This window comes from Schistocerca cancellata, chromosome 4 (genome assembly GCF_023864275.1).
Source record: "Schistocerca cancellata isolate TAMUIC-IGC-003103 chromosome 4, iqSchCanc2.1, whole genome shotgun sequence".
NCBI classification, from domain to species: domain Eukaryota; kingdom Metazoa; phylum Arthropoda; class Insecta; order Orthoptera; family Acrididae; genus Schistocerca; species Schistocerca cancellata.
The window spans coordinates 734,012,481-734,034,956 of record NC_064629.1 but is presented as its reverse complement, the minus strand read 5'-3'; the positions used below and the strand labels follow the sequence as shown (position 1 = coordinate 734,034,956).

Genomic DNA, 22,476 nt, shown 5'->3' with positions numbered 1-22,476 from the left:
TCATTCGCTCAGTGACCATACTGACACGGAAGCAGTTGGTGATAGAGAAGCACAAAAATATTATATTCGGTGTTCTGAAATTGTTTCACCGTGGAAGATCGTTATTCGGTTCTTTCTTTCAATAATCAAGCTGAAATGCCAGATAATGAGATAATCGATTGCGGAATAGAAAAATCAACTGAAACTGCTCAATAGTGATAAGGCAACTGGACCGGACGAGATACCTTTGAAGCTCTACAGAGATTATGCGAAAGAATTTGTCCCCCGTCCAGCACAGTTTGTCGTAGGTCGAACGAAAGCTACCCGGAAAAAAGCCCATGTCACGGCCGTTCTCAAGAAGGGTCGTCGTACCCTTGTACATACTTTTAGACCTATACCACTGACGTCAATCTGTTGCAGAATCTTTAAACATGCTTTATATGCTTTATGTACACGTATTATGACTTTGTTGAGGAACGAAAATCTCCTCTAGAGGAAAAAAAAAAAAAACGGATTTCGTAAACAGAGATCTTCTGAAACACAGTTCGCTCTGTTCGTCGATTAGATCCACACCGCCTTAGACAACTCCGCCCAGGCTGATGCAGTGTTCCTTGATATCACGGCAGTGTTCCTTGTTTTCAGGAAGCCATTCGACAAAATTCCTCACTGTGGTTTAGTGAACAAAAGGCGAGCTTCTTCAGTTTCTCAGTTCCTCAAATGAGGCCTGGTTCAGCCTATCAGGGTATGTGAGCTCACAGGAGGTGCACTATTGTGTATCAGAAAATCCCCACCAGTACTTTGAAGGATTGGTGTTTAGTCCACAGTTTCTGATGTTCGCATACAAACATTTCTTTTGCCACGCTGTGCATGCATGAATGAGTGTTCTGTTGACGCTCCCACTATTCAAGGTGACGACCACCGGGAAGCACCGTTATGTTCCTCGTTAAACCAAGTAGCCTATCGCACCTCCACTGGCCCGCGATATCATCCGATCTTAATCCCATACAAAATTTCAGCAACTATTTTGAAAAGAGAGTGAAACGTACCACTCAACATATCCGCAATTTGGTAACTCTGCGGGATTCATTCAACGATGAATGCTTTACCTGACCTGTGGGTTCTCTTCCTCGCCGAAATGAGGCCATTATTAAGACTCGAGGCGATATTACGCGGTATCAGCGTTCTGTCTCCTGGGAATGATTATTTCTTTTTTCCTCTTTTTCTCCAGTGCGCATATATTCTAGCTCGGTCTTATAGTTTCAAACGACGTAATTTTTTTCATATTTAGAATTAAAAAAAACTAGCGCATTGTCGCCACCTGGAACTTTGTTTATTCACCACAGGCTGCTACACTTGTAATTAAAGGTAATTTTTATCATATCTAAATGAACACCAAAAAGAGAAGGGAATTATTTTGAATACGACTATTTTTTGACTGTTTTAACCATTTTTGGAAGCTAAGTCATTTATTTTACACACGAGGTTCACCGTTTAAAGAAGACAAGAAGGTACGGGTTTAATTCGCCGTCGACCACAAGGTCATTAAAGACGGAGCAAAAGCTCGGACTGAACAAGACGAAGGTAATCGGGTACGTCCCGTTTACAGTAAGGAGTCGAACCTGTACCTTATCCAATTCACGGAAACTACAGAAAACCTGACTTGAGGTAGCTGGACAGGGATTTGCATCCTACCCCTCCCCCACATGCCGGAGTCTAATCCAATTTGCCGCCTCGCTCAGGTTACTTTTGAGATACTCATGTTGCACTTTCGCAAAGGAAAGGCTAACGTGAGCTTCGTCCATGTCGATCGAACGTGAGGGGCAGAGCAAAGCCTCTGTAGTTTAACAATGGACCCAGAAATCGGCTGCCGCCATTTTGAAGGAAATATCTCGTTATTCATTTTTAGTGATTTATATAAACCCTTTAAATCCCAATTTAAGTTGACCACATGATGAGTTAAAGCCTGTTCCGCCCACAATTATAAAAACTGCGCTGTATCGTTCATTGAAACAACTTATAACGATTTGCTAATAAGTTACCACTTGAAGCACACTTCTTTCGTCCAGCAACTGATATGGGATTTGAGCAGTATACCAACGTTCTTCCGTTAATACCTACGTGCACCCTCTCACTTTACTGCGCAAATCTAAGTATGGCAACTTTCATTAGTATTTGGTGGCCATTGAGTTCTTATGGGAGTGGAGGTCCTGTCAGTCTGTGTGAAAACTACAGCGAAAATGTAGCTACTGCCTTTCACCACCAACCCCCTTCGCAGAAATGTCATACGGAATTGCTATTCATTTGTTTTCTCATCCGTCTGGAACAAGACTGAACAACGCACAACTTTATTACTGGGATAACTATTCCCGAGAAACTCTGTTCTTCATTCATAATCTATGGAACGTTGTGTGTTGCGGTCATCAGTCCAGAGACTGGTTTGATGCAGCTCTCCATGCTACTCTATCCTGTGCACGGTTCTTCGTCTCCCAGTACCTACTGTAACCTACACCCTTCTGAATCTGTTTAGTGTATTCCTCTCTTGGTCTCCCTCTACGATTTTTACTCTCCACGGTGCCCTCCAATACTAAATTGGTGATCCCTTGATGCCTCAGAATATGCCATACCAACCGATCCCTTTTTCTTGTCAAGTTGTGGCACAAACTCCTCCCCAATTCTGTTCAATACCTCCTCATTAGTTATGTGATCTACCCATCTAATCTTCAGCATTCTTCTGTAGCACCACATTTCGAAAGCTTCTATTCTCTTCTTGTCCAAACTATTTATCGTCCATGTTTCACTTCCATACATGGCTACACTCCATACAAATACTTTCAGAAACGACTTCCTGACACTTAAATCTATACTCGATGTTAACAAATTTCTCTTCTTCAGAATCGCTTTCCTTGCCAGTGCCAGTCTACATTTCATATCCTCTCTACTTCGACCATCATCAGTTATTTTGCTCCCCAAATAGCAAAACTCATTTACTACTTTAATCGTCTGATTTCCTTATCTAATTCCCGCAGCGTCACCCGGTTTAATTCGACTACATTCCAATATTCTCGTTTTGCTTTTGTTGATGTTCATCTTATATCCTCCTTTCAAGACACGGTCCATTCCGTTCAGCTGCTCTTCCAGGACCTTTGCTGTCTCTGACAGAATTACAATGTCATCGGCGAACCTCAAAGTTTTTATTTCTTCTCCATGGATTTTAATTCCAACTCCGAATTTTTCTTTTGTTTCCTTTCCTGTTTGCTATGGAACGTACAACGACGAAAACCACAAAATGCATAGTAACAGGAATCATCAGAGTCGGCAAACTTACGCGTGAACGAGGAAGTGTATTCTGTGTAAAGTTCTTTCCCATGTGTTTTAGTTGGAAGTCTCCCTAATAGAGCAGCAGTTCTTAAGCACAATAACGCACACAGATATGTTCCACGACGTATTTGCCAGCTGCAGATGTCGTTGTCTGCATATTTTGTTTAGCCGCATAGCTGCTTAGGTGCTGACTTCGCGCACAGTCGCACGTCTTCTGAAGACAATGAGCACGCTCGGTTATTGACACTCAGCGCCTGGGGCACCTCGGCTCGGAAACGGTGGGTTGAACTCGTTGCCGGTCGTTCAATATCTGGTCGTTAGCTCTGGTGGCGTTGTCTGTGGGGTGCGATAACTGACGGAGCAAATGCGAGTCAGTGGGCTTTAACCGCCACCACACACTTTCAAGCACAAACAGAAGGAGCTATAAAATGATTATGTAGCATACAGTAACATTATTTGCAAGGAAGTTTCCCTTAAATGAAACAGCCTCTTATACCCAGCTCTTCAATGCAAGCGAAAAGCGGAGCTTGTGACACACTAAACACAGACCACCGGTCCTCTGTCTTCCTAAACCAGTCATCCTCGATTCTGTTTGTCGAAACTATGTATGACTTGACTTCTTAGTGTCTCAGAATGTTGATGACATAAAATAAAAATCAAATATAAAAAAAGAGGAAAAAATTAAAAAGGTAGCGAAATTCATTGCTAACAGTATATATTTTTGCTAAAAAAATTAGGCACATTTTAGTTTAAGGAAGAAACGATAAATTACACAAAAGAGCAACGAGTGCTCCACTGTTTTAGCCTGCTGTAGGAGCAATAACAGACTATTAAAAACAGCAAATTTTCCACATACGACTTAGAGTTAAAATAAATCAACGAGAGTTTCGAGCAGATTCAACCTATTTACTGGCACAAAATCAGCCTTTTGTGGTCGACCACGATCCACAAGAAGAACAAGGGGATGCATGTTGGATGTGTTTCAAGGATATCGTTCGCACGCATACAAATATCACAGTTCGCTTGTACTACCAACTGGTAAACATATGGTGCGAAGAAGGCATGGATATTGTCGTTAACATTTTGTCACATCATCATCTTACCAATCTATAGCGCCTGAAGTGCACCGAAGGAATATCGAGTATGTGAATGTACATGTGTAACAAAGCTGGAAGCGACACTTATGTTCGAAAAGTGCTACTGTAACGGCTTCGTCGAGTTCAAATGTCACCAAATGTGAAATTCGTATTATTTCTTTTCTGTTCTCAATAAAGGCAACTGCTGCTAAGTTAACGTAACCCATTTCTGTTCATGTTAAGTTAAAAATTGTGTAAAACGTGTCACAATAGTGCAGTGAATATCGAGACGGAGGACGTGATGTTAAAGGAGAAATAAGGAGTACGACGGCACCCATGGTCAAGTGGTGAAATCTAACAGAAAACTTTAAGTAAATATCTCTACTGACAGATGTTAAACTAACAATGAGCATCTTGAAAAACGCCAAGAAGCGTCAAGAAACGTCGCCCAGAACATTGTTGATATACGGTATCGCGCGTTGCACGTTCCTGACAGAACCTTGTTCAGTTATTCACAGGGTATTGTACGATGGCTGTGTCAAACCTTACCGTTTTCCGAACACCTGACTCACTGGTTTCCAAAATTGGATGAATATCAAGACGTGCAGACTTTCGCAGATAGCGATGGGTTTCAAAAAGTATGGATTAAAACGTGGTTGAGAAAGCATGTGAAACACGTCTACGACGCCGGGTAAACATTTCGCGCCCATGCGTACAACATTTACGGATTACGGATATTGACGCAAACTCTTATGGATGTTCTAAGTACAGAGATTGTTTCTGAGAGTAACATCAACTCATAGTAGTTATAGAAGTGGGAATAATAACGCTGCAAAGTGAGTCGTCCTTAAATGTACGTGCACGAGCCAATTGCTCAACAATCTCGTATCATGCTGCAAAGGATATCGATAGCACCCGTTGCCTCCGAGAGGTTACATCGGTCGAAGTCATGTCCTTCCACCAGCATACACATGTATCTAGTAGCAGGGTGGCGACCAGTGATGATGTTCCTTCAAACACTTCAGCAGCAACATGGCTAAACTCAAATTGCAGTCCTTGTACTCCTGGAGAGCTACAGAAAAAAAATAACGAAATAAAGCAGCTGAAATTTCTGAAGATGATGTACAATATGTTGCAATTATTGTAGTATCAATCATGGCCATTTCGTGAGTCATGAATGAACCCAACTCTCTCCTCTTAGCCACACTGAAGTTAATGCTGCTTAACAGCCATATACTAAGCAATTCGCTTCACATGACTAGCACTATTTCTATGTTTACGTAGACTGGCCGGCCTCTTCAACGCCACACCGTCCTGCCTAGAATGGATCACGAATCTGAATGTCAGAATACGACAATGCAAGTTACGCATTTTATATGGTGAGATGTTATGTTTTGTTATACTATTTTCTTGTATTCTATACTTGATCTCTTTCATTTTATTCTGCATCCTTCATTGATGTACTGTGTTTTATCATTTCAGCAGTGTAAATCATGCGTGTAGTACAAACCGCTAAATAACACACACACACACACACTCACACTCACACTCACACTCACACTTGCGACTTATGCAACTATACCAAGCTTTTCATTCAGATGAATACACATCATAACATACTACACTGAAGTAAACAACCGATCAGGGCTGTTTCAGCGTTGCCACCCAGTTTGGGAATTTAATTTTTATGCACAATACTGGACTTTCACAGATGGTTTCACCTCCCTATTTCTCCCTCTGTCCATCTCCTCCTCTAGACGTCTCTCTGTCCACCTCCTTCTCCAAAGCTGTGTACAGCTCCTCCGCTCCTCCGCTCCTCCGTTCCCTCTCTGACAATCTCACCCTATTCTCCCCCCCCCCCCTCTCACCATTCTTTCCCCTTCCCCCCTCTGCTCAGCTGTGCCCACCGCACGTATACCCCCCTGGAATGCATTCAGATACTACTCACATAACTCTCACATCGTGCAGAGCAGCCTAGATCTCAAGAGTTAATAATGCATTTCACTCCAACGCCTATGGGGCCTGGGCGGTTCTTGCTCCCACAGTACCTCTTAGATAGTAAGTAGTACATGTATGAAATTTGGTTGAAATCGATCTATTGGTTTACAAAGAGATGTGAACACACACACACACACACACACACACACACACACACACACACACACACACAAACTATATATGAAAGGGTTCTACAACTGCCCTAATCGTTTTGTCTGTGTTCTGTGTTGGCAGTGCATTGAAGTGGAACTGTATGTCTGCTACCAACAACAAAACTTCTATTAATCACATCAGGAAAAGCTAAGAAATCAAACAAAATGGGCAGTTTTCATATCATCCTTCAGTTAATTAATGCTGGAATGTCTAAAATAACACTCATTTTTAAATAAACGCCTCAATTAGTTGATCAATGGAACACAGAGGCAATGGGGCTAGGTAAAGGGGTCGTTCTGTCATAGCACATGGTTCATGGAAAACTATCAGACAAAATCGGCGGTAATCTAATTTCACCGAAAAATACTGTCATTCGCGAGTCATGTTTCAGACTGGTGATGCGAAACTAAAATCCTTTCACGATAATCGTATGTTCGTGAGTCCATCACTGTCATCTTTTCAGTAACAGCATGTGGAGGAAGACAGCGAGGGAAGCACGAGGGCAAAGAAGGTCGTGAAGGAGGATTTGAAGGATGAGGAGGAATACGAAAAAGACGAAGCAGACACAAAATGATTCTAATATCCGCCCACCCAACTTCGGCTCCACATCAACCGCTCGTGACCTTTTACATCATATCTGTAACTTCCGGCAACACTGGGCTGCTGTTTGGATACTCTCAAAGCTTGAAGGCCAATCAGGTCAATCAGTACCGTCCTATCTCCACTAGGAACGAGTGTTATATTCACTGGGATTACTTAATCACAATACCAATTACGTAACTTTGAACACTACACGTTCCAGTCACATTAACATCACCACCGTCTGAATTCGATGTCAACGTTCATTTACCACTCTCACAGACGACAGGTGCCAGCACTAGCAGTGGAGGGCATACGAAGCGTATCGGCGGGACGCGGAAAACAGTGCACTCTTTGTAATAACGCGAAAATGGAGCGATTTATCTGACGTCCAAAAGGGCGTGATCATTGGCTTTCAGGTCAAGTGTGGAAACATTTTCGAAACTGTTCAATTTCTAAACTGTTCGTGTGCCACTGTGGTTGTAGTATTCCGTGCATGGCAAAATGCAGCTATCCAAAACCGGCGCAGAGGGAAATGTGGTGCACCATGGATCATAGCTGACAGGGGTGAACGACGGCTGTGAAGATATGTACGGGCAAATAGACATGCAGCTGTTGAGCAACTGAACGCACAAATGAACCACCAAAAGTATCTCCTCAATAACCGTTCGGCGAAAGCTGCTGCGTATGGGTCTCCGCAGTAGGCGCATTGTTCACGCACCAATGCTTGCTGCTGTTCACCGGCGACGAAAGCCAGAATTTGTATATCAATTTCGCAATTGGACATCCATTGCGTGGCGACAGGTGGCCTTTCCAGATGAATCATGATTTACGCTCCATCGGACAGATGGCCGTTCGATCATCAGAAGGGTCTCGGCAGGAGGAGGAAGCGTTATGATCTGGGAAATGTTTTCGTGGCATTGCCTGGGTGATCTTGTCATTCTGGAAGGTGCAGTGGATCAACACAAGTATGCATCTATCCTCAGGGACCAGATTGTTTCTCCACGGCATGATGGCACCTACCAGCAGGACAATGCAACGTGTCACAAGGCTCGCAGTGTACGTGTGTGGTTCGGAGTGCACCGGAATAAGTTTACTGTACTTCTCGGACCATCAAACTCCCTGGATTTAAATCTGTGGGCCCACTGCGATCGGGCTGTACTGCCACGGATCGTCAACCGGGAATCCTAGTGGAGGAGGCCACGGCACTGGAGTCGGCGTGGCTCTACATCCCTGTCGGTATCTTTCAGGACCTCACTGACACTCTTCCTGCACTTCCCGCAGCGGTCCCCGATTTTGACAGTGTATAATCGAATTCAGACGTTCACTTCTATAGCCCGTCACATCAAAATGTATTCAGTTCAATACGATCAACTTAAAATACCAGCAGACTCTTTATTTACTAATAGTTTCGCGATATAGACATGTTATTTGTCACAAAGACGCACTGTTGTTCCTATCGGCAGACATCGCAATACTATCCTTTTCGTTATTATTGCAAAGCAACGAGGGCAGTATTTATTTTATAGCTGTAAAGAGAATTGTTCAATCAACGAATAGTGTGCACTGTTCCGTTGGTAGCAGCTCGCTCTGTAGACAGACTTGGTGCTTCGTACTGCCAGAAAGCTGTCTGAAGAGTGAGATGTAACTAGGGTGCTCTCGCAATAAATCTAAGTTAATAAAGGGCGGCAGACGAGAGCACTAAAAGCTCCCCATGCTAGAAAACCCTTTCGAGTCTCGGGCTTCTTATAAGGCGGGACTTACTCGATTCATCGGCTCCTCACCAAAAGCAAAACAACATTACTAATAGTATTTCCCGATTGATCTGCCCTCAGCCCAAGCTAAACAACGTTACTAATAGCATTTCTCAAAGAAAACAATGAAGTTTCGAACGTAACAGTGGCACATGGAGAACTCTCAACTGCAGTATGGGATAAAAGAACTTCAATGCAATCTTTGCTTGCACAGTCTGTAGTTCTCAACTTTACTGTTTAATGACGTTGTTGGAAAACTAATGGTGATTTACACACATTAAATAATCGATTCTGCTTGTATTACATAGAAACTACGTGTTGTATCATATTAGAGCTTTATTATTTTTCAGTCTTTAATTTATCCTTACGCTGTGTTACGTTCCATCAACATCTATCCCGTCTCTGTCAGTACGAGTGTTCTTGAGATCCGCGGGAATATCCAATATGCTAACCTCATACGTAGCCTCATGGAACACGATGCACACAAATTCTTTGAACAATCCAAAGAACAAATGCAGACGTGTGTGGACATAATGAGTCGTTCTCTTGAGGTCTAACACCAGTGCACAAATTTGCAGCACCCGTCGAGTTCCTTCTTTGTATCCGATATTTTCCGGTGCTCTGCAAGATGAGATTTATCACTGAATGTCACAGTTATAGGAATTATTCTGTGTCAGGCTGAAATGACTTAAAAGTAACTCGTACGAGGAAACTGACAGCAGTGAGCAGATCTCTAACAATAACTAAAGAAAACGGAGTGTTTCACAACTTTACGAGTCTCCGGGGCATACCAACGAGTAAACATTTTTTAAATGGAGTTTCGATATACAGGGTTTTATTTTTTAGCATCCGCCCCCAGTAGCGGAGTAGTCAGCGCGACAGAATGTCAATCCTAAGGCCCTCGGTTCGATTCCCGACTGGGTCGGAGATTTTCTCCGGGCAGGGACTGGGTGTTGTGTTGTCCTAATCATCATTATTATTTCATCCCCATCAACGGGGGGGCCCTAGTCACACGACATTTACATTTGTTGGCAACGAAAATCCTGTATTCTGGGATAGGGCAGCCAGATGTCTATGGACTGCCAGTGTTAAAGATATTTTATTTTTCGTACATGTCACTCGTTTTTTGTTGCTCGAAACCTGAACTTGCTGACGAAACATTTCCCTGAGGTTTATTTTAGATGCGCTGACGGTTAAGTATATTTAGAAAGTACAATGGAAGGTGTATTCGCAAATTGGCTTAGTTGTAAAGCGTGTGCATGGAACTTAAAGGCCGCAGGATTGAATTCCGCAATGTAGCACTCAACAAATTTCAGAAGCTATAATCAACAGCCGCGCGGGATTAGCCGAGCGGCCTAAGGCGCTGCAGTCATGGCCTGTGCGGCTGGTCCCGGCGGAGGTTAGAGTCCTCCCTCGGGCGTGTGTGTGTGTTTGTCCTTAGGGTAATTTAAGTTAGGTAGTGTGTAAGCTTAGGGACTGATGACCTTAGCTGTTAAGTCCCATAAGATTTCACACACATTTGACCATTTTTTAAAATCAACAGTGGGACCAGGGTCAACTGCGATATTCACTCGCAAACTAAGTTCTGACTCGAGGTGAATTTTGGTAAAGGAAGAAATCTTCAGAACATGCTCTGATAAGCTCTTGAATGAGAGCTTTGTTGTATGCGTGGCGGAGGTTGTGCTATGAAGAGTGATCTGGTGAATACTCGTCGGCATTGGCCACTTAGCTCACATTTATTGCCGATCTTTCGCCCAGAGCAGAAGTCCAAAGCGACTGGAAAAAAAGCGCAGGTGACTTGTATACAAAATGGATAAAAAACTGACCTACAAAATTTCAGACCACTATCCAAACGTCGATTTCCTGCCGAAAATTTGTACGTCAAGTTAGAGTACAATAAATTTCCTTCTGCCCACAAATCAGCACGGACTTGGAAAGCATCGCTCGTGTGAGGCTTAGCTTGCCCTTTTCTCTCGTAGTATCAAGGGAAACATGGATAAAGGATAACCGGCAGATTCCATATCCCTAGATTTCCGGGAAGTGTTTGACATAGTGTCATACAGCAGATTGTTAAAGAAAGTTTCCCAAATATGTGAGTATATCGAAGGCATCTCAAGTAATAGAACCAGTGGGTTACCTTTGACGGCGAGTGTTCGTCAGACCCAAGGATACAGTCAGTAGTGCCCTAGAGGAGTATGAGATGACAGCTCTCGTTCTCGATACAAATACTCGATCTGAGGCAGTAATCGTCAAACGTTTTTGCTCAAGATTGACAGTGTGGGGCGACACGTCGGGCCACATATATACCGTTCATTGGTAAACTGCATACATTTGTATGTTACGAATACCGCAATAGACTGGCTATAATAAGGGCGCGATAAATTAGCGGACAGCTCCCAAGCATTGTCCGTCAAGTCAGCACCATTTGAAACAATTTGAATCAACTGTTGTTTCAGACTGCTGCCACCCTCAATGACCTCAAAGTTGAGATATCTTAATTGGCCGACGAAGTAGTGTTGTGCTGTGTGTGTGAGCGGGTGATTAATTGATTAATAATAATAATAATTATATTTAAATTGGTTACGCAATATAACACACGACCACAAACCTTAACTGAATGTTTTGTACGTCGTTTTTCTTCTACTCATTACGTCGTATAACAACAGCTTTAATTTAATTTCATATTCTTTGCTGCGAACATGTACCACATTGAAGATGACCGTCTGTATATATGAATCCACGAATCCGCAGCAGCTGATCGGTACGAGGCAAACACTCCCCTGAGTTGTCAGGGCTGGAAGACAAACAAGAAAACATCCTCCCCCCTCCTCCTCTCACCTCGAAATGACAAATCTATCCGCTCCTGCACCCAGCTTCCCCTCTGCGGCGACCGGACAACTTTTTCCGCGCCTACTATTCCTCTACCATAATTTTTATTCGACGAAGGATTCGGGTACAACCAACAGTTGCACAGATGCTAAGTATTTATTCTTTACCGGTTTCAGATACACGTAAGTTGTTCTTCATAAACATCAATTAAAATTAAGGAAATTTAAAGAATACTACTCTCTCTCTCTCTCTCTCTCTCTCTCTCTCTCTCTCTCTCTCTCTCAGTATTTTTCGTTGTTACTGAGCAGGAAAATTACTCCCTTCAGAAGCTCTTAATGTTAGTTGACGTTTTCGAATTCGGCTTTTAGTTGTTAGATGCATGCTTTTATAAAATACGGCTGCGAACTCAGGCCGCATGAATACTAGATTGGGGCGCATTCGGCCCGCGGGTCACAGTTTGACGAGCACTAATCTGATAGCGTGAGCAACTGTCTGCGACTGTTTGCTGATGAATCTGCAGACTACGAGAGAGTGTCGTCGCTGGGTGACAGAGTATAAGACGACTGACAGAATTTCTATTTGATGTGACGAATACTCTAGATGTGGAAGAAAGTAAGTTAATACGGACGAAAATAGAAAAAAAATCATGTAATAGCCGAATACAGTATTAGTGATGCGCTGCTTGGCACAATTGCGTCGATTAAATATGAAAGCATAACTCTGCAAAGTGACATGAAATGGAACAAGCACGACATATCGAGTTTAGGGAAGGCGAATGGTCTTTGGTTTATTGGGAGAATACTAGTAAAATGTAGCTCATCTATACAAGAGATCACGTCATCAATGTACGTCTCACGTTAGGACGCGAAGATGAGAGAAACTGGGCATCTACGGGGGCACAGAGAGAGCAGTTTTCCCCTCGCTCCATTTGCCAGTGGAACAGGAATTGACTAGCAGTGGTACAATGTAACCTCCACCGTGCACCATATGGTGGCTTGCAGAGCATTATGTAGATCTAGACTTGTGAAAAATGCTGGCTCACAAGTGGTTAGCTGAGTGCACTGGCCTGAATGGACTATAGGATCTAGACGAAGCGGTGTAATCCATTAGCGGAAGTACTTTAACTCATTAGCGAGAATTTGATGGAACCCTTGTGCGTAAGTGTAGTATATTGAGGTTGAGAGTAGTGCTTGCGAAGGAGCTACAAGGAAAATAAAAGCACTCAGCGAATTTAAATGTTACTAGAGCGTCTAATAAACTTCATTTACTTTCGTTTGTAGTGGCAATACTACTACCCACCATTTTCAGCGGAAATGGTCTAGATTTTGATGGTCCCACACAGAATCTAGTCAAGGTATGGATCTGGGATTTTCTGTGCAGACGAAGTGCTGGTGCGATAGAATAACTGACGTGAAAGAAAGTTGTTAACACTCAAGGGTGTAAGGAGTACTGGGGAACGTGATGCTCCATGTAGGAAGTCACAACATTTTTACAAGCATGATTTGTCGATTTATGCACTGTACCCCTTAGTGCTAACATTTACCAGCTTGTGAGTCGTCGCTTTAATTTAACACCAGGAGGTGTAGTGAAAGAAAGGAGAGAGGCGAGGAAATCTACAGTGCAGTCTTCATCGAGAGCTGAGAGTGAATCACTGTTTCGTGGAAATTATGACAGCGGTTAGAAACTATAGCAAACAGGGCGTAAAAAAGCTGTGGATACAAAATCTTATAGTGTTTGGAAGAGATGAAAAGGAGCGCCTCTACGTGACACGCGTTTTTCTTGAATAACTCAAAAACTGTGGCCTCCAGCAAAAACGCATCCCAACACAAAATTTATCTGCATTAAACTTTCTACAAAAATGTCCAGTTCATTTTTTTCTATAGGACTTATAGTTTGCTCATAGCGAGCGAGAGAATATGAAAATCTCGCATTTGGTTTTTGAAGGTATTGTGGGTTGGATAAAACCCGTAATTAGGGACAGCTGTATCACCCAGTGTGATGTGTTAAATGACGGTAGTAGAGAGAGTTTTAAGTAACTAACTTCAGCTGTACCCTTAATGAAATTCATTCCTGGGCATTGTTAAACGCTGCAATTTCTATTCCTAATTATTACAGCCATTCGTATAACGTCACGACTTTTGAAGTAGATTACTGTGAAAATACCCCAACACTTAAGTCAAAAAGTTCTACTGATTAACTTAGCATGTTTTTTAAAAGAAACTTTATTTACTTTTCAAATGCCATTGATTTTTTCCCCTTGTGATTTGTTTCTACAAGACACCACTCAGCTTTAAGGGTGACAGAACAAGAGAACTTCTGGTGTGTTGATCATTGCCTGATGGTTCAGGCTACTCGATTGTGTACTTCATGCAGTTCAACATTATACACTTCCTCTGGCATTAAACAGCGATGAATAAACATTACACTCATGCTGCATGCCAATGCAAGCAGATACGTCGCACGGAAAACTGTGCCGACGCACACTGAATTTTAATGAGAACCCTCCTCGTCTAGCATATCCTCTCCTTTCATGCTGACGTTTCCTTGGACATAAATAACAGAGACGGCAAATCTGACTAACAGGGCATCGCCGATTTCGTCTATGTCGCAAGCTCAGGAGTGTAACTGAAGGTAGAAACTCACTGAGCCCCTTAACAAACAAAACAGGTGCGTTCTGGCAAATTTTGTATTAGCTTTTGCGTCACCGTTAACCTATACGTAAAATTAATTTATGACCAACAGTGCACATTACAGTTTTACAAAATTTATTCATAATTCTTAATAAATTTCTGTAAATAGATAGCAGATCGAATAAACGTAACTAAAAGTGTGTAAGAGGAGATTAAAATGATGTGTACCTCACAGGACAGTACAACTTGTCGAAAATTACTTCTGGTGCGGGAAGTATGCAAGAGTTGATTAACGCATACAGGAAGGCAGATTACGGTTTAACGACCCGATGAGGAAGAGGTCGTTTCAGAAAGCACAAGCTCGGATTGGAGAATGATGGTGAAGACAGTGGACGGTTTCCTTTCTCAAGGGCCCCCCTCTCAGCATTTGTTTTAAGTGATTTAAGAAAAATACAGAAAACCTAATCCCGAATAATCGGATAAGGATTTGATCACCGGTCCAAACAATCGTTTATGTGCTTCTTTTACACAAGTAAAAAGAAGCTAAAGCATTGGGATCGAAATTTTATTTTATATAGGATCTGCATACGAAAAAAATACTTCTGCTTCCTTAGAAACGGGAACTAGTGACTCGAAATATGATTAAACCTTAATGAAGTTCGTAACGTTGAAGCAGAACGTAATTTGGAAACCGATCCCGTAATCTGCCCCTAATAATTGACCACTCTTAAACTGGCAGATTTTATAATGAGACTCAGTTAGAAAAGATACGATATGACTAAACCGATGATCAGAGTCTTGTCAACAGTTGGCCATTACATATTAAGTTAGAAAGAAACGTGTGTGAAATCGAATCGTGTAACATTGCATCAGATTGACCACAACAAGATTAAATCCTTGTACGTGCAAATTAATGTGCAGGCGACTAGGTTCACGAGAAGCATTTTCCACCATGAGAGTAAAGGCGTGATAGTCTAAAACCCACTCAGAGTCAGTCATTCGTCATAATTAAGATCATGCCAGAAGACTCTCACCTGGAGAACCATTGCCACACCTAAGACAGGGAAGGCAGCTGACTGCACCGATGATAGAACAATATCCCTGTTACAACATACCTCTAATATACTTATTGATATGATTAAAAACAGGATAAAAGGAAAAGTAGGCATATATCTTGGAGAAGACCCGTTCCAATTTAGCTACTCTTTAGAACTATGAAGAACACAGGACTTGTCTGGCAGAATAGAAAAACGATTAATCAACTGTAACAGAACCAAAGCACAAAAATTGACGTCAATAAGATAAAGAAAGATACCAGCATTAGAAAAACAGTTGGACAAAGATGAACCCAATCTCCAGATTTGCTTCGTGTGATCATTGAGATTATGAAGGAGAAGGTAAAGGGAATAAAAGAGAAAGGTGGAAGGATACAATGTATAATATTTGCTGATGACATCGTGATAGCTGTAGAAAATGGTTCAAATGGCTCTGAGCACTATGGGACTTAACATCTGAGGTCATCAGTCCCCTAGAACTTAGAACTACTTAAACCTAACTAACGTAAGGACAGCACACAACACCCAGCCATCACGAGGCAGAGAAAATCCCTGACCCCACCGGGAATCGAACCCGGGAACCCGGGCGATAGCTGTAGACTCCGAAAAAGAAATGAATAGAATACAAGTCCTATAAGACTCTCTCAAACTATGGAAATTAGAAGTGAACAAACAGAAAATAAAAGTAATGGTGGTATGGAAAAATATGGGAGGCATTAAAACCAATATAAAAATTGATGACGTCACAATTGCCGGCTGCACTCTACAGATTCCCTGTGCATGCGGAATAACTGTATTCATTCCATGTAGTAGATGCCGTTTTAATTTATATTTCCCGTATCTGTATTAAAGAGATCATCCTACAACTTGTAATGTCGAAAGCATATCCAACGATTAATACTACATTACCCTTATATTCTGGCAGGTTCTTACTCACTGTATTACTGGATAAAGATATTTACACCTGTACTTAACGATTTTTGACTGACTTCCCAGCTTGTCCCTTGTCCTTTACACTTGTGTCTGCAGGTCGAAGCGTCCAAGTGCAAAGCGGATCTGGGCACCTAGCCCGATTGCAGATATAAGCGATTTCGTAAATCACGACATGTATACATTTTCAAGAAAACAAAGAGTTCGGTCGTTTACTCGTAGATAGTTATAATATTTGATGTAATAATTAAAATTAATAAACAGCCACATACAATCTGAGATACAATAAAAGTTCATGCAAATAAACGTATTTTTTATATTACATTTCAAATGTCATATACACAAAATAATGGCCAGTGTTGAAAAAATATTCATTTAAGAAACATAGAAATGAGCGGTACTCGATCCAGCGATCCACCGATTACGGAGCTTGAACGCTAACCACGTAACTACCGCCGTTTCTGCGTAAGTCTCAACGCACCAGTACATATTTCACGCGCAGAACGTCTCTTGCGATTTCCTCGAAATTGCCTAAGTAGTACGCCTTACTACTTGTATGCTGTGTTTTCCTATTTGACTACTCAAAGGTGTACAACGTTTAAAGTAAACCCGTAATCTGAACGTCGCGGCCTGCCCTTGGTAGCATGGACCACTTTGGCGTGGTTGGCTGTTACATCAAGACTTAAGTATGTCGTGTCATCATTTTCTCTTTCGGTAGTCACAGCACAGATCTACCTTGGGATCCAGCCGCTTCTTTATTCAAGCAGCTACTCAAGGGACTCCACGCGATAAGACACCTGCCGACACTAACAAAAACACTGCACGTTACAGACGACCTTAACGGCGTGAGACAATTTCTGGCCGTGTGCTCAACTAGCAGTCTATGACTCACAGTAGAAACTGCTGGTAAGCAATAAGCCTGCTTTACGTACCTTTCTTACGGAGACCCTCAGTATGCAGGGGTCGAGCACGCCGGTGGACGCATTGGCGCTCATCTTGCACACGAACTCGAAGCTCGCGCCCCATCGCACCGTGTGCTCGTGCACTTCTTCCCTGCAATAAACAAACACAATACACTGTCATGTCTGGCACAGGCCTTATCGTGTCAAACGCTTACTGTTTGTCACATTCAATAAAGCAGATAAAAATCCACTAGACGCCTTCCTGAGAGACAATTTCCACTCATTCCAAATTAATGGTTCAAATGGCTCTCAGCACTATGGGACTTAACTTCTGAGGTCATCAGTCGCCTAGAACTTAGAACTAATTAAACCTAACTAACCTAAGGACATCATACACATCCATGCCCGAGGCAGGATTCGAACCTGCGGCCGTAGCGGTCGCACGGTTCCAGACTGTAGCGCCTAGAACCGCTCAGCCACCCCGGTCGGCTCCAAATTAATAACATAAGTGTAGACCAGATGTGGCTTAAATTCAAAGAAATAGTAACGACAGCAATTGAGAGATTTATACCAAATAAATTAACAAACGACGGAGCTTATCCTCCTTGGTACAAAAATGGCTCTGAGCACTATGGGACTTAACATCTGAGGTCATCAGTCCCCTAGAACTTAGAACTACTTAAACCTAACTAACCTAAGGACATCACACACATCCATGCCCGAGGCAGGATTCGAACCTGCGACCGTAACTGTCGCTCGGCTCCAGACTGTAGCGCCTAGAACCGCACGGCCACTCCGGTCGGCTCCTTGGTACACAAAACGGGTAAGAACACTGTTGCAGAAACAAGGAAATAAACATGCCAAATTTAAACAGACGTAAAATCCTCAAGATTGGCGATCTTTTACAGAAGCTCGTATTTTAGAGCGGACTTCAATGCGAGATGCTTATAACAGTTTCCACAACGGAACTTTGTCTCGAAACCTCGCAGAAAATCCAAGAGAGATTCTGGTCGTATGTGAAGTATGTTAGCGGCAAGAAACAATCAATGCCATTTCTGCGCGCTACCAATGGAGATACTATCGAAGACAGTGCTGCCAAAGCAGAGTTACTAAACACAGCCTTCCGAAATGCCTTCACAAAAGAAGACGAAGTAAATATTCCAGAATTCGTATCGAGAACAGCTGCCAACATGAGTAACGTAGAAGTAAATATCCTCGGAGAAGTGAAGCAACTTAAATCACTTAATAAAATCAAGTCTTCTGTTACAGACTGTATAACAATTATGTTACTTTCGGAGTATGTTGATGCATTAGTTCCATACTTAACAATCATATACAACCGTTCGCTCGACGAAAGATCCGTACCCGAAGACTGGAAAGTTGCACAGGTTACACCAATATTAAAGAAAGGTAGTAGGAGTAATACACTAAATTACAGGCCCATATCGTTAACGTCGATATGCAGCTGGATTTTAGAACATATATTGTGTTTGAAGATTATGAATTACGTTTAAGAAAACCGTCTATTGACACACAGTCAACATGGGTTTAGAAAACATTGTTCCTGTGTAACACAACTAGCTCTTTATTCACAAGAAGTGTTGAGTTCTACTGACAAGGGATTTCAGATCAATTCCGTATTTCTAGATTTCCGGAAGGCTTTTGACACTGTACCGCACAAACGGCTTGTAGTGAAATTAGAGGTGCTTATCGAATATCGTCTCAGGTATGTTACTGGATTTGTGATTTCCTGTCAGAGACGTCACAGTTCGTAACTGACGGGAAGTCATCGAGTAAAACAGAAGTGATTTCTGGCGTTCCCCAAGGTAGTGTTATAGGCCCTTTGCTGTTCCTTATCTACATAAACGATTTGGGAGACAATCTGAGCAGCCGTCTTCGGTTGTTTGCAGACGACGCTGTCGTTTATCGATCGATCAAAACAAATTGGAAAACGATTTAGAAAAGATATCTGAATAGTGCGAAAAGTTGCAGTTAACCCTAAATAACAGAAAGTTAGGGGTCATCCACATGAGTGCTAAAAGGAACTCTCAAAACTTCGGTTAGACGATAAATCAGTCTAATCTAAAAGCCGTAAATTCATCTAAATACCTAGGAATTACAGTTACGAACAACTTAAATTGAAAGGAACACACAGAAAATGTTGTGGGGACGGCTAACCAAAGACTAAAAAAATGGGTCTGAGCACTATGGGACTTAACATCTGAGGTCATCAGTCCCCTAGGCCTTAGAACTACTTAAACCTAACTAACCTAAGGACAGCACACACATCCATGCCCGAGGCAGGATTCGAACCTGCGACCGTAGCGGTCGCGCGGTTCCAGACTGAAGCGCCTAGAACCGCTCGGCCACACCAGCCGGCCTAACGAAAGACTGTGTTTTATTCGCAGGACACTTAGAAAATGCAACAGACCTACTAAGGAGACTGCCTACACTACGTTTGTCCGTCCTCTTTTTGAATACTGCTGCGAGGTGTGGGATCCTTACCAGATAGGACTGACGGAGTACATCGAAAAAGTTCAAAGAAAGGCAGCACGTTTTGTATTATCGCGAAATATGGGAGAGAGTGTCACAGAAATGATACAGGATTTGGGCTGGACATCGTTAAAACAAACGTGCTGTTCATTGCGACGGAATCTTCTCACGAAATTCCAATCACCAACTTTCTCCTACCACTGCGAAAACATTTTGTTGACACCGACCTACATAGGGAGGAACGATCACCACGATAAAATAAGGGAAATCAGAGATATAGGTGTTCATTTTTTCCGCGCGCTATACGAGATTGGAGTAATAGAGAATTGTGAAGGGGGTTCGATGAACCCTATGCCAGGCACTTAAATGTTATTTGCAGAGTATCCATGTGGATGTAGATGTAGATTCACGTTTGTCAACATTTTATCAATTTCCACAGTATAATTTCTTCCTTAATGTGGTGGTAGTGAAAATCATTATTGACAAAAACAACTTACTGCAATAAATCATCGTTTACTTTCAAATGTATTTCATCACCCATTACAAGTTTCGAATGTTTTCACAGAAGTCTATGGGAAGTGTATCATTACATCATCAGAAGTATCCGGACACCTATTACTGAACATTTATAAGGGGTGTGTACACATTTCGCCTTTATGATGGCTTGAATTTCGCTGTATACACTTTCAGTACAGTGTCTGAATGTCTGTGGAGGAGCGGCAGCCCATCCTTCCACAAGAACCGAAACCAGAGGTTGGAGACCTAATTCACGTCAAAGACATTGCATTGGACTCAGGTCAAGACTCTGGGCTGGCCAGTCCATTTCAGAAATGTTATAGCCACATACCATTGCCTCACACGTGCTGCTTTATGACAGGGTGCATCGTCATGCTGATACAATCATCATGTCCAAAATGTTCCTCTACTGTACACTGTACACAAAGCTGTAAAATGTGTTCATATCCTTCCTCATTTAGCCTTCTCTTATACACGATAAGGGAATGACACCATAATCACGATGAACATCCCCGTACTGTAGTACTACCTCCTCCGTATTTCACTGTTGGCACTACCCATGATTGCAGGTAAGGTGTAACAGGCGTTTGTCAAACCTACACGCTTCCATCGGATTGCCATAGCATATAGTGTGGTTCATCGCCCCAAATGACTCGTTTCTTGTCATCGACTGTCCAGTGGCTTCGCTCATTGCACCATTTCGACGTCACTTAGCACTGATTAGAGAAACGTGTGGTGTATGAGGAGCGGCTCGACCGTTATACCCCATTGTTTTCAACCCCCTATGCATAGTTGATGTTCTACCTGGGCTGCTGGTAGCACTTTGGAACTATCGACTTATTCCTTCCGCTGATTTCATGCGATTTTTTTAGAACCGCTCTCCGGAATGCTCGACGGTTCCAGTCTGTCGGCACATTAAGTCTGCTTGGTCTTGATTTAGCTACGGCTGCTCTTTCGCATTTCCACTTCAGAATCACATCACCAACAGTCGACTTTTGCAGCTTTAGGAGGGTTCGAATGTCGCTGATGTATTTGTTACTCAGTTTGACATCAAATGACTAGTGCATGTTCCAAGTCCCTGAGCTCTACTGACCAACCCATTCGACTGTTACTATTTCTCTACTGACATCACAATCCTTCCGCCTCCTTTTATACTGGAGGGTTCGTTTCTCGTGACGTCTAGTGATCAATTCTGAAATGCATAGGGGTGTCCAGATAATTTTGCTATAGTGTATAAGCCACAAAGTAAACAGGCGCCGTAACATTTCCTCTCAATACCCGCATTTTACTCTGTCCTCTTGTTAGTGTGACACTCTAAATCTGATTCGGTGTCTTAATGGGCATCAGATTACAAACCTGAAAGTTCGGAGTCCAATCCCACAATAGATCGTGGTATTTTTTTCTGTCACTTATTGCACATGTGGTTTCTTAGTTTGCTCCATAATTGCTTCTATTTAGTTAGTGTTATAGTTAAACCTTGGTCCGGCACCTTAAACGGGTAATACATTCCCGTTGCCTTCTTACGAGGGAAATATTTGTTGTTGCCACTGAATATCAAGACGTCTCATAAACAAAGTATACCATTTGTTTCTTCGCTCAATGCGTCGTTCCAGGGAAGCGTGTAAGTCTGAAATTTCAGTTAACTCGTTCCTTGAAAAATTTCCTGCACCAACTATCAACTCAGCAAATAACGACTTGTCTTAGCAGCGAGTTCACGACGAACAGCGTTGATACTATCTCTTGCAGTTACGAGTAATTAAGTGTTGCTTAACCTTGAACTAACGTGGTGCGGTCTATTTGACCGCGCTTTCGTCAACAATTGCGATTTAGCCAGTTCCCTACCCATTACTGCAGCCGTCGGCTCATGAGCTTCGAGTTAGTTGTGAGTGGACCGGCAACGCATGTGGTGTTATTCCAGAGCTTCTATAATGTGAGTGATGTCCTATTGAAAACAACTCGCAATCATTTTTACCGCACTACGTTGTTTGTGCATTTTTTTCTGCAAATTACTTTTCATTTCACAGCTTTTGAAATATGGCGGAACCTAGTAATTCTACAGGTAACGGATCTGACGCAAGTAGCAGACAACGTGTGAACACTTCAGACCGAAACTTTGAGGAAACTGTGAGCAGATGGTTGGAGGAATCAGACGATAGTGACTTACGATAATCCTGAAGAAACTGAACGTATTGTGAGCTAGCGTGACACTGTCAGAACAAAGTGCAACAGAAAATTTCTTTGATGAAAGTAGTGATCCATGTGAT

At 42.4% G+C, this 22,476-nt stretch overlaps 1 protein-coding gene across 3 annotated transcripts in view; it reads right to left on the bottom strand.

Annotated features, from left to right (window-relative positions):
* Window positions 1-22,476, bottom strand: part of LOC126183835 (protein FAM102A) — a 459,083-nt gene that overhangs the window by 219,597 nt on the left and 217,010 nt on the right. For all 3 annotated transcript variants that reach the window (XM_049926094.1, XM_049926095.1, XM_049926096.1), the window contains exon 2: window positions 17,234-17,354. In XM_049926094.1, coding sequence (XP_049782051.1) covers window positions 17,234-17,354 — 121 coding nt within the window. The remainder of the gene's footprint in view (window positions 1-17,233; window positions 17,355-22,476) is intronic.